The sequence below is a fragment of the Pterocles gutturalis genome, unplaced genomic scaffold, assembly GCF_000699245.1.
Source record: "Pterocles gutturalis isolate BGI_N339 unplaced genomic scaffold, ASM69924v1 scaffold33897, whole genome shotgun sequence".
Classification (NCBI taxonomy): Eukaryota; Metazoa; Chordata; class Aves; order Pterocliformes; family Pteroclidae; genus Pterocles; species Pterocles gutturalis.
In genome coordinates this window covers 1-13,337 of record NW_010113869.1, presented here as the reverse complement: position 1 = coordinate 13,337, position 13,337 = coordinate 1, and the positions used below count along the sequence as shown (strand labels likewise).

The 13,337-nt window shown below is 39.6% G+C and overlaps 2 protein-coding genes across 2 annotated transcripts; one reads left to right on the top strand and one right to left on the bottom strand.

The window, feature by feature from the left end:
• Window positions 1-400: 400 nt before the first annotated feature.
• Window positions 401-5,201, top strand: DNAJA4 (DnaJ (Hsp40) homolog, subfamily A, member 4). The gene is made up of 7 exons (XM_010074673.1): window positions 401-415; window positions 1,361-1,541; window positions 2,454-2,558; window positions 3,351-3,578; window positions 3,658-3,888; window positions 4,414-4,514; window positions 4,594-5,201. Exons 1-7 carry the CDS (start codon window positions 401-403, stop codon window positions 4,810-4,812), a joined length of 1,080 nt encoding a protein of 359 aa, XP_010072975.1. The 3' UTR covers window positions 4,813-5,201.
• Window positions 5,202-6,049: 848 nt separating this feature from the next.
• Window positions 6,050-13,290, bottom strand: WDR61 (WD repeat domain 61). Its single transcript, XM_010074672.1, has 10 exons — window positions 13,251-13,290; window positions 13,134-13,161; window positions 12,705-12,810; window positions 11,668-11,840; window positions 10,408-10,556; window positions 9,609-9,702; window positions 8,726-8,819; window positions 7,976-8,068; window positions 7,250-7,328; window positions 6,050-6,316 (listed from the first exon to the last, which is right to left on the bottom strand). The coding sequence occupies exons 1-10, from the start codon at window positions 13,260-13,262 to the stop codon at window positions 6,227-6,229; spliced, it is 918 nt and encodes a 305-aa protein (XP_010072974.1). The 5' UTR covers window positions 13,263-13,290; the 3' UTR covers window positions 6,050-6,226.
• Window positions 13,291-13,337: the final 47 nt, after the last annotated feature.

Here is a 13,337-nt window from a genome sequence, read left to right as displayed (position 1 = left end):
CGGGCCTCCCGCCGTTCGCGCCTCGGGGCGGGAAGGCCGGTGTCAGTGTGACTGGGAACCCCCGCTTTGCCTAGGGGAGCGGTACAGGGCCCTCCCGCGGGATGGGGCGGTTAGAAAGTCTGTAAGAGGCATGTGAAGCGGGTCCCGCTGGGGCAGGAGGGGCCCTGGCTCCTGTGTCGGGGGGCAGTTGGTGCCCCTCTCCGCAGAGTTGCCGATGGGAGCTCGTTTTTGGCAGAGAGAGTGTTTGTAACAGGCCGAGCTGAAAGGATTTTCAGTGTTTCAATGAGATGTGTCCAAGGGCAGTGGGGCACCCAGCTGCCAGCACTGCTGTGCGTGCTGGGGCTGCGCTGGATGGATTTGTGCTCCCGAAGGGGATGAGATTTCTGCAGAGACATGGCTAATGCGGATGTACCAGGTAACTGTCCAGGAGAGACCACTGGGCTGCACGGGGGTGAGCTGTTCCCAGCAAAACCATTTTATGTGCTGCTAGCAGAGGCCCGCTCGACTCCACGTGATGCCTAGGACAAAAGATCACAGCTGGAGAACTATGGAAAACTTGGATTATTGATCTAAAAGCTGCTCTGATAATACATTAATATAGGAATAGAAGCTCCATATTTTTGAATCTAGTACACTAATTTTAACAAATTCAGGCTAATTAAATGGTAACACAAAGGCAGCCTTTTCTGTTTTTTTTTTTACTTATGCCACTTTACCTGGTCATAAGTAAATTACGTTGAAGATGGAAGGAGTCATTTCAGTAGTAGCAAGTTGTGTTTGAAAATTCCCTTAGTCATCTTAGTAATAGGGAATTTTAATTTTTGTGATAAAGTGGATGTTCTGATTTGTATCTAAGCCCTATTTGCGATGAGTAAGCAGCACCAGTGTCTGGTCACTTAAATCTCCAAGTTCTAGCTGTATGTAACAGCTCAGCAGCCATGGAGGATCCCTGTGTGGTTCTAGAATGACTAGCAGTGCTGTGGCCATGGTGTACCTGGGGACCCCCGTGACTTTGGGGATAGTATCACATCACTTTATAAATGGATTTGTTAGAGGTGTATCATGGTTGCAACTACCACAGTCATCAAAGAATACTTTGGATATGGTTGTAAGCTGAATGTGACTCTGAATTAAGCCCACTTTTAACATGGGAGGAGGGGGGAGAGGGAGAAAAGGGATGGTTTCCTGGAAAAAAGTGTACTATTATAGTCTATTACGCATTTGTTCAGGGAGTTTCCTTTTGGAAAAAGACATGCTACAAGCAAGTGCTGTATTGGCTCCATCTGAAGATGGAGTTGCATATGAGAGGGTTACTTTTCCTCTTGGTCATAGTTGTTCAGAGCTTCTTTTTTCTTTTTAGTTTAAGCTCATATCCCAGGCATATGAAGTTCTGTCGGACCCAAAGAAAAGGGACCTCTATGACCAGGGTGGGGAGCAGGCTATTAAAGAAGGAGGCCTGAGTGGCGGCAGCTTCTCTTCACCCATGGACATCTTTGACATGTTCTTTGGTGGTGGAGGCCGAATGAATAGAGAGAGAAGAGGTACACAGTTCTAAACAAGTTCTAGAAACTAACCATGCACTTAAGCATCAAACACCTGTGGTATGATACTGCTGTTTTGCTAAGTGCACATAGTGTGGATGTTACTCGTTGCAACAATAGATTAAGTAAACTATGACTTCTTTTTTTAGTTACTCTAGTATTAAGATTCTAGTAAAGTAGATAACATGTAGCCATAGCAATCTTTCTGATGAGTGAGTTTGTTTTTTGTTCAAGTGGGTGTGGGTGATCTGTAGGGGAGGGGGAAACATCAATAGATTAAGCAGTTTAAGTTTACCTTTTTTCCTGATCTGTGCTTCACTTGCTCATACACTTTAGGCAGCTTGCTTTGAAGGACACCATCAACTTAAGTACTGTTAAACCCCATGAAAATATTTGGGGAAATTATGTGAAACGGAGTACAGAGTGCTGCCAAAAGCACAGTATGATATTTTTTTTTTGTCTTTTTCCATGCCCAATGTCCAATGAAGGACCAAGTAGTAGCCTGCTGTAAAATAATTGAAATTATGCTATAAAATGGCATGGAATTTTATAGGTAGGCATAATATCAACTTTTAAATTGACTAGACCTGAAGCTGGTAGTGTCCTTGCATCTTGCTGTTTCAGTTAAGCTTATAAAATTAGGGGTAGGAGCAGGGATAGGGTGGCTTTTAATGATGCTTTGTTCAATTACAGCTAAATTTTATGTTCTGACATAAGTGGGTGCAGCTCAGTGGAAGCTGATGAACTGCACTGAATGCTTTAAGGGGGCTGAGCTGTGTTGAGAGTTTGGAATTAACTTTACATTTCTTCAGTGAGACTGTGCATGTATGAAAAACTGTAGAAGCCTTTTAAAAAAGCTTTCTTGCAACAGCTGAACCAGGATTAATTTTTCCTCTTTTGTTTTTTTTAAAGGCAAAAATGTTGTGCACCAGTTAGGTGTATCTCTTGAAGACTTATATAATGGTGTTACAAGGAAACTGGCACTCCAAAAGAATGTTATTTGTGCAAAGTGTGAAGGTAAAAGAACAAGTAGTGGCTTCAAACCCCTCCAAGCTTTTTTTTTTTTTTTTAAAGAGTACTGGGGGGCTGTGCTGAGGATAAAGTGTGGGGGGTTTGGGGGTTTTTTAAATTTTTTTTTCTCATTTTTTCTGCCCCCCTGCTGAAAGTCTGCCCTTATTTATGCTTACCCAAGAAACAAGGTCTCTTAAATATAATGGTAGAAAGTTACTGTTCTAATGGCAGACATAAACTCCCTGTGAATTATAGTTAAGGGTACTTAAACTAAAAATATCTTAATCTGGAACTTCAATAGGTGGCTGTTCCATTCAACTTTTTTTTTTTTTTAATTGCTGTGGGTAGAAGTCTAGCTTTTATTACACTACTCATTTTACAGCTATTAAGCATCCATAATGATTGGTTGTCTTTGAAGTAAATCTTAATGAGGTATTTTATCTTAGTATTTTATTAAAAATTTAGCAAGGAGATGCTTTCCAAAGTATTAATGGAATGTCTAGGTCTTGGAGTCAATATGCTGACAGTTCTTTGAAAACCAAGATGTATTGGGAGGTGGGGCAGAGGCTAAAATAGGTTGTCCATAGAAAACTTCACTTTCTTTTGCTTGTAGAAACTTCTAACTTGTGGGGCATGTTTTGTGATGGAAACTAAATTCCAATTGCGTTGGTAAAATATTGCTGAACTACTCCTAAGTAGCCCTAAAGGTGCTCTTGAAGTGAGTGAGTTCTGGCCTGACTACTGTTGGGCAACTTCTGTTTTTTGAGACTGAGATTAGATTTAACTTTTTTGTCAAAGGTTATGGCGGAAAGAGAGGGGCAGTAGAGAAGTGCCCTGTGTGTAAAGGAAGAGGAATGCAAGTTATAGTTCAGCAGATCGGACCTGGCATGGTACAACAAATCCAAACTGTGTGCCCAGAATGCAAAGGCCAAGGTGAAAGAATAAACCCAAAGGACAGGTGTGACAACTGCAATGGCTGTAAGGTTGTAAGAGAGAAAAAGATCATAGAAGTTCATGTTGATAAAGGTAAGAACTGTATATTTGTTCTGTGTCCCTAATCATAATCTATTGTTCTGCAGAGAATAAATGTGTTTCTTTTCTCCAGGTATGAAAGATGGTCAGAAGATAGTATTTCATGGAGAAGGTGACCAGGAGCCTGATCTGGAGCCTGGTGATGTTATAATTGTGCTTGATCAAAAGGATCACAGTGTCTTTCAGAGGCGAGGGCATGACTTAATCACAAAAATGAGAATTCAACTCTCGGAGGCTTTATGTGGTTTCAGAAAGACCATTGAAACTCTGGATAACAGAGTTCTTGTCATATCATCTAGGCCAGGTAGGTCTTGGAGTTCTGATGCTATGTAAACTGCTTGCCTGTTGCATTGTGCCTGGATGGGGATTTGTTTGCTTTTTTTTTTAACCAGTTGATGCAACAGATCTAACTACGCTTGCAGTTATTTAATGTAGCTGGTTCTTTGTCATTCTTGTCACTCCTCCTAAAACATCACATGGAGAGTTAAATAAAGCTGTCAAATGCTTCTTAATAAACTGCAGCCTCAGTTGGTGGAATAGCCAGGAAAGTACTCAAGAGGCCAGAAACATCAAGTCTACTAGGCTATATGTTAATTCAGCCTGAAGGCTGTGCTAGAGAAGCCAGTTCTCTGAGAGGAGAGGAAATAGCCTAAATGGCCTTACTTCTGTATAGCTTGGTTTTAGTACTTTTCAGTCTGCAGCTGTTCTAGGAGGTGCTTAGTGGTGTCCCTCAGATGCTGTTGGGAACACTGCCTGTGTATAACCCTGCTTTTCATAGTTACGAAATGTCTGTCATGTCCGTGTACTTACAGCTCTTACTTCTGTGTAGGTGAAGTGATAAAACATGGTGACCTAAAGTGTATCTACAACGAAGGGATGCCTATCTACAAATCTCCAATGGACAAAGGCACCCTAATTATACAATTTTTGGTAAGTTGACTGCTTGCTTTTCTGTAGCAAAAATATATGTGTTGGCATCTGGAGTAATTATTCATAAAAAAAATTATAGGTCCAGTTCCCAGAGCACTGCTGGCTCCCAAGAGAGAAACTCAGTCTGCTGGAGGCTCTGCTTCCTCCCCGAGAAGATGTTATGATTACAGATGAGATGGATCAGGTAGACCTTGAAGATTTTGATCCAAATGAGCAAACCTACCGTAACAGTGGGGGAGAAGCATATGAAGAAGATGAGGAGGGTCCAAGAACAGGAGTACAATGTCAGACATCTTAAAGCAAGGTGGAATGGATGTCATCTAAAATGTAAATTTTCACAATGAAAACTGCATGGCTGTAATAGCCACTGCTTGTGGTTTTTGTGTTCAGCAAATTGAGTTGCTGCGCTGTCAGTATCACCTTTTTGTAACTAATTTATATTGTGTTCTTGTAGTCTTTCTATATAAAGCAAATGTCACACAGCTGAGAACCAACTGAGTTGGCATACATTTTCCTTTGCTGTGAAGGTTCTCACTTTATTTCACCTATGCTGTTTATATAAGACTTTGGCAATATTGATAGAGGCTAAGTGGAGTGTCTTATGTAAATACTTTCATACTGGAAAATTAATTTCATAGAATAAAACATAGCAGAAATAACTTCTAATAAATAGAACTCTTCACATTTTATCATGCTTCTCTGGTACTTTCTAAGCACCTCCAGACCTCCCTTTAAGTTTCTCTAAGCTCAGACTCTGTCACCATGTCTACATTGTTCTCCATGTTCAACTTGGTTAGTGGAACACTAGTAGCTGTCTCATTTTGTGCATGCTCCTCTCTTTCCATAATAACCCTCTTCCCTGTGTTGTATTAGAGTAGCATTCCTTCAGCTGCTTTGTTCTGTGTACATGTAACTGAGGGTTATAAGGTATCCTTTGAAGGGGGATAGTGTATCCTACACACTTCTAATTTCCATACAGGAAAATACTGGCAAATAAAACATGGTTTTTCAGAAGCTCCAGCTCTATGTTTCAGCTTTCCCTAGAAAGGGTTTTTACTTCCTCCTTGGTGTTGTGTATGTGAGCCTTAAAGATGAATAAACCAAAACCACCTGCCTTGGGTATAGTGCTGCTGTTTTATACCATGACAAGATGCCATAGTGGAATGATTGCATTAAACCTTCTTTCCTTTTATCTGTTTTCTAGTAGAGTTTGAATTAAGTCAGGGTTGGAGACAGCACCCTTTAGTGAAATTAAACCATGATGCATGAGCTTCATGCCACTGTACAATTGCCATAACAGCTGTTCAACTTAAGTGACCCTATTGCATCAAGCTCAGCCTGGGCTATCATTTCCCATGCATACAATACATAGCCTCACTCACTTTTCCTAAAATAAGCTGCTGTTAAACTTGGTCAACACTTTGCAGCTCTAGTCTATTTATGTGTAAAGGCAGGGGAGATTAACTGCGCAGTTACTTTGCCCCTGACTACATATTTCCAAAAATACATTCTTCTAAGGATTAGACACCAGTTACTTGCAGCTGTAGCTTTTATTTAAAAAAAAAAAGTAAAGCTTTCTCTCATGCTAAACAAAATTACATATAAACATCTGATTTTGCAGATCAGCATCACTGAAATGCTTTTATAGTATTAAAAAAAATACATGGAAGGACAGCAATATTCCTAAAAACTGCTCCAAGAGTTTGAGACATTTAAACAGGACAGTCATAAATATGAATTTCTTGATCATCTCCAACAGATACAATTTTGGACCCACTTCCATTGTATTTCACTCCCCAAACCTGCAATTAGATCACATACAAGCTTATCAAGAGGAGAACAAAAAAAAGCCTTCACAACAGTTGTATTAATATTGACTACAAGCAGAAGAGGGAGGATTATTTAAGATCCCCTTATTAGCCAACTCTGGCTCCTGCTTTAACAGCAGATGAGGTTGATGACCCAGAAAAAGACACTGATGTCTAGTAGCCTGACATGTCCTTACATTCTACTTCTATTGACAACGCATTACACAATCTAAAGATACTTGATAAAGGTTGAAAAGTACCTGCCCCAGTTGCATAAAGGAAACCTAACTTTTTCACTCTTACCCATCCCGTCTTCCTTTCTGAAAAGGGTATTTTACAGTGCTTTCAGGGAAGTGAGAGAAGTACTTCTGATGCAGACTGACACACCATGACAGACTGAAGAATGATCTGGTTTATCTTCGGGCTAATTAAGAGGCATTTTCTTATCAGTGTAAAACTTAGAAAAATCGAGGTCAGTCCTCTGACTTAAACTTAGGTCAGTTATACAAATTCATAAGCAACCCCTGTCCCCATTGTCAGGATGACATCAGGAAAAGTGAAGGCTACCCAGTACGTTAAGGTGGGATTGCAAAAGGACTATTGGCAGCAGCACACACTGTGTAAGTGATAGAAATAAGACCATAGACAGAGATACAAAATACAGTCTGGAAAAAATCCTTTTGGCCACTCAGAATTGCCCTTACTCAGACCTGAAAAAATTAAATTACTTGGAAGGATCAACCTACACACTTGGAACATTAGTTGAATATTAAGTGCCAAATAATAACGAACAAGTTTTAACATTTCATTACAGCAAGCTGAAGTCAAACCCCAAAGCTGCAGCACCAACCTGAAACACAATGTGCACAACCACACAACTGAAGTTCTGCTGTGACCGCAGTGACCTCGGCAAAGCAGTAGACATACCTGATCTTGGTGGTCAAAGAAAGTGTGAACGCAGGTTCTTGTCCCAGCATCCCAAACTTTGACGCTTTTATCAGATGAGCTGGAAGAAAAACAGTATCGCGCCAATGTTTAAATTAATAGATTTAACTGTTGTTCAGTGCAAAGCTTAAAAGATCTCATACGGTAGACATAAGAAACCCATTTTCACCCTTCAAATACAGGGATCAAGTAACAAAGGAGTGCACCTTGTGCCAGGTTCCAGTTACCTTTAAAATACATTTACTGTTCCAATATCTGCAACACAAAAACGAGGGCTCCTGTTTTAGCCAGAAAATTCTTTAGAAGTTCTTTGGATAAAGAAACTCCCGTTACATATAGTGGGTTGCCTGTTGAGAGTTAACACTAAAGTCCAACTAGATTAACATACTATTATACTAGGTTGTACTTTTTAATTCAACAGCAACTTTTCAGCTATTTAGAATCAAATTGCCCCTCTCTGCAGTTTGGATGCCCTTCACTTGTAGGGAACTACACTGCAGTGGGATGACTTACACAATAAACACACTATTCACTGCCGCTGGCATCACATCACAGATTGGGTCTTGAGTCTTTAATTGCAATGTGTTATTCCATTATAGATTCCCTTGCAATTTGTAAACACTTTTTGTGATCCATCTTGTTTTATAAATGCACAGTTACATTTAGTTATCTTTCAGTAAGCATAAACAGGTTAAAAATCCTCAATACCTGGAAACAAAATGGGTATCATCAGGACAAAACGCTACATTTAATACCCAGGATCCATGTCCACTTAATGTCCCAGCCAAGTTTGCATGTTGCCTGTGGAAACAACAAATTTTAGAAAACACAGAATTTTAACATTTGGTTTGTGAATTCCAGGGAAAAAGCAACAGAATTATACTCTAGCTAGTGCAGTCAGGAATGGTTCCATGCAAAGTCATGGAAGGTCACTTCCGGACATTTGTTCATCCAAGCTAAACTGTTGTTAACAACAGATTCTCTTTTTCCATTTCAAATGGTTAACGTAAAAAGAAATCACGAAGAAGATACATTGGTGGACAAAAGTTTCACCATGAAGAAGGCAAAGCAATGCAGGTTCAGGGGAGTGAAGATGGCTGAACTGGTGCCTTTTCCTCCCCAGGATCTTCCAAGTTTTTGCACAATGTGACAGAAATAGGCCATAAATATAATTTCTTGGGTACAGAATAGATGTTTAAGATGGGTAAACACAAACACACAGGACAGATATACAAAGCAATTAGCCTGTTGCCTACAGGGCCAAATATCAGGAAAGTAATTTGTTTTCAAGTTAAGGCTGTCATCTACCTATTCACTTTTAAAAAACGATCTAAGGTTATTTTATTATTTTAAGATTATTTATTGCATAAAGAAGTCACCAAAAGTTGAAGGGAATTACCGAGAGCACAGGGTTTGATACATTTTCCTGTTAGCATATCTTGAAAAATAACAACTTACACATCGTAGATTTTGATATAGCCGTCATCTGAAGCTGTTACAAGTAACTGAGAGTCTGGGGAAAATGTCAGTGAACGAATAGGCATTGCATGACCTGAAATTCAAGTTATACATGGCTTAGAATGTAGCTATTCCTCTTATTAATGACAGCGCTTAAGAGCGAAACCAGAGCAGCACGCCCTGGTAAAAGAAAGGAACCTCTGAAAGATCTTTCTCTCTGTGCCTCTACAGGCTTCTTTGCACAACATAAAATGGAAACTGACAGTAATTCTGAACTTTGAATGTTAAGGCATGTCCACTGGTACACAAAAATATTTTATTTTTTCAGCTGTGGATCTTTATTAGAAATTACGTTCTATTTTCTAATATGATTTCATATTAAGTGGTTGGTTTTTCTGATTAACTATGCAACTGGGCAGAAACTGCATGAACATTAAAAGCCCATTTATCTGTTAGAAAAATACACGTCTTCTACAATGTAAAATGTTTGGTTATTTTCTAAACCAGGAATCAATTGCTATTAAAACTAATACCACAACAAAAAAGAAAAAATCATACACATGGCAGAACAGATTTGTCTTAGCTTCATTCCCTTGTACTGCACTACAATACAAGAAGGAACTGCAATTTCAAAATTCAGTTAAGCATTACTGACTGTATCTTTTGAGATAAGCACTTATGATGCAAGCCTGAGTTTACAGTTTGCCTCTAAAATTTTAAGTGGTTTAAGTTACAGCACACTAAATAACTAAATACTGACTAATGGACAGAAACATCAACTTATGCTGTGGCTGTTGCATCTTATTCTGACTTTTGTTACAGCCTTTAGTTTTGTTTAGGAATGAAGCCAGAACTTGGGCACTGCAAATTCACAAGCCATTACCTTCTAGCGTATGCAGAAGTTTTCCAGTTGCAATATCAAAAATATTGATAATGCCATCTATCGCTCCACTGGCTAAGTATTTTCCATCTGGACTCTGTAATAAAACACAAGAAGTATGCATTTAACAACCATATGCATTTATGCTATGTACCTCCCTCACATTCTCCTGGCAACTTGTTACAAATATGATCTATATAAGATACCGGGGCTCCAAAAATCCTGAGACCTCATCACTCTCTACAACTACCCGAAAGGAGGTTGTAGTGAGGGGTGTGCTGCCTCTTCTCTAAAGTAACGAGTGATGGGACAAGAGGAAATGGCCTCAAGTTGCGCCCGGGGAGGTTTAGGCTGGATATTAGAAAAAATGTCTTCACTGACAGAGTGATCAGGCATTGGAACAGGCTGCCCAGGGAAGTGGTGGAGTCACCATCCCTGGAGGGGGTCAAGGAACGTGTAGATGTGGTGCTTCGGGACATGGTTTAGTGGGTGAGGTGGTGTTGGGTTGATGGTTGGACTTGATGATCCTTGAGGTCTTTTCCAGCCTTGATGATTCAATGATTCTATGATTCTATGACTTCAGATGAGTTACTCACAATATGTGAATAAGCAAGATCAAACTGTATTTTCCATATATGTGAGGGGGGAAATGTCATGCAGTTTATATTTGGAGGTATCAAAGTATGGCTGTCGTTTAGAATTATGTAGAGATAAACTGATAGATGGAAACAAAAATATCTGATTTGCCATATATTACAGTAATAGCAATTTCACATAAGAAATGATCAATTGTGCTTCTTACATATGCAATGCTAAGGATGAACTTTCCTCTGGTGTCCAGAGAGTATTCTTTCTTTCCGGTTTCAACACCAAAAATATTTACTTTTCCCACATGACTTCCTGTTGCAAGGTACTGGGAATCAGGTGAAAAAGCCAGGGACCAGGCGTCAACTATATTAAAAAGAAATAATCAGTTAGCTGAATACCACTTCTAGTTCCTATTCAACAATGTCAGTTCTGTGTGCATCTATTTAGACGTTTAAACCCCTAACTACTCTTAATACTCTAAACTCTACTACATACTTTTAAGAAGAGCGTCCAAGCTCATGAAAGGTCACTTCCTTCTGTGTAATTAAAGGAGCATAGCTTGAGCCATTGATTTCTGCTTAGTGAAAGATTACATCTTCTAGTAAGAGCTTATTAGACCCTCCTGTAACAGTAAATTTAGAATTAAGACTGCTTGAGTCAAATCTAAATTCTTACTTTTCTCCTGGTACCAAAAGATATTAAACCACTGAAAGAAACCAACGCTAGTATCTAGCAAAGCACAGAAGGCACAGGAGAAACACAGATATACCAATGTAACATGGATCAACATTCCTTGCAAGGGAATTTAAAAACATTACCTTTTCATAGCAGTACAATGCATTTATCTGACACAACGTAATTCACAGGTTTTTTCTACAACCTTAATATTAATTACCTAAAAAACCGCAAGATGGTTCTTAAATTGAGGATTGCCAGTGGACCAATGAAATATTTAGAATAAGATCTTAGGCCCTGAATTCCAACTCGGAGGACATAATGTTGATCCAGACTTCAGCTTTACTGTGTTTTGACTTGCTCCCTCAGGCTTGGATGTATGGCATAAATAAGCATCACCTGTATGGCTCAAATTCAGCTCAGTGCAGTGCTTATGAAGAGAGTTCAGACTTTCTTTGTAAATCAATTTGAATAAGCATTTGAATAATTTTTTTAAATATCCTTTTATCACTACATCTGTAAAAGCAAGCTGGTTTCCATCCTGCTTTATGCACTAGCAAAAAGCATACCAAAATGTATCTAAGGAAGTGCAAGTAATGTGAAAACATAAATGTACAATTGTCTGAGATTACATTATGTCAAGTTCATAAAAATCACTAGAACTTTTGCAAACAAAGAAAGATTAAAAATACCCCAACAAACTAGTAATCTCGTATACTCTAATTATACACTGTGCAATATTTACTATTGAGAGTAAGTACACTTTGGACGCAGAGACAGCTTAATAGTGACACCTTACCAGGGCCAGCATCTATTGACTTGATCTGTTTGCCAGTCTCCAAATCCCAAAGGCGAATATGGGCATCTAGGGAGCTGGATGCTGCAATGGCGCCCGTGTGGCTGATATCCACAGACACCACGCCCAGCTGGTGGCCCTCCAAAGTCCACTGTAGATCCAGTTTTTCATCGTTCCTTTTGTTAAAAGGAAAGAAAAGCCTAATTATGAGTAGCTGGAGGTACTTAACTGATCTCCAACTGCAGACAAAACAAACAAGACATTCCACATCTCTCCATTTTGTTCAGCAAACGGGGAATCGAACTTCACTCATGAAATGTGAAGGTACCTGTGCAAAAATTGCTCTCTGTACTTAAGCGAAAGAACCAACAAATCAACCATTTACCAGATTTCTGCAAAGCATGTACTTCATCTTAAGTTTGTAAGCAGTCCCACTGAAATTTCCATTGCACATCAGTACGTGGGTACTTACACAGCAGGCTCTTCATCTGTCAGCAATGACCGAGAGTTTTATAGTTACCACAACAGAGCTACTCGTGTAATTAAAGTGAAGCATATACTTAATACTGCTTTGGCTAAGAGACAGAACAATTTATTTACAAAAACACCCTTCAGTGTCATGAAGATTTTTTTTTTTAAATAAAAAAGGAAGATGTTATTTCCTCTCGTACTCTACTCCCATTATTCCTTTCATAGTACACATGCTCTCAATGCATTGTCTCAAAAAATTTCTAATTCTTTGGTTTAGAAATACGTCAAATTGTACTATTCTCTGGCAGATGACATGCAAAATCTGATGTGCATTTTCAAAGGGTTCACATTCTTTGAAAATCAAAGCACATCAGAATGCTACCACTCCAAGAGAAAGCACCCACCAATGAAGGCACGTTTGCTCAGGAGAATGATTCTGTGTGCCAGGCTACCCCTTCCCTGATGGAACTTATAAGATCCCTGCGGATTATGGAAATTCAAGGCTGCTGTTTCTCCATACTAACTACTTACAAGGCCTAACACTGGTTAATATGGAGCACTTCACTTACCACTTCCAGACCTTCACTAAATCATCCAAAGAACCAGAGATCACTGTTTCAGAACCATCTTTTTGATTTTTTCCCCAGGCAACCGACCAGATGGCATCATCGTGAGCTAAAAAAGAATATAAGCATAGCCATTAAGTGGTTTCTTCTGATGGAACACAACTACCAGATTTGTTAACGCTAACACTGCCACTTGTGGTGCTGACAAATAGCCCCTTGCTCTGACAGCCCTGTCACTGTTTTCATTGTTTTGAGACACGCGAGGGATTTTGTTCACCGAGATCACCACAGAAAAAACAGCACAGCTATGTTTGAGCGATTCAGATTTATACTGAATATAAACACACTCCATCTCACAGTCCCCCTGCCATTACCAGCGTTACAACACCCCAGGAGGCCAGTGTGACTTAACACACGTTAGTGCTCTCTCACCTTGCTCTTGCTTGAAGAGAATACCGTACTAGAAAGAAAAAATAATTAATATTACGTATGAGCAGCCTAAAAAACCCACCAAGCCATTAGTTTAGCCAGCGCTGCGGTTGTATTTACCTGTGTGGTCATCTCTCTATGGAAGCGCTCCTAACAGCAGTGCCCTGGGAGGAGAAAACCCGTTCGGCTCCGCGACAAGGAGCCTCA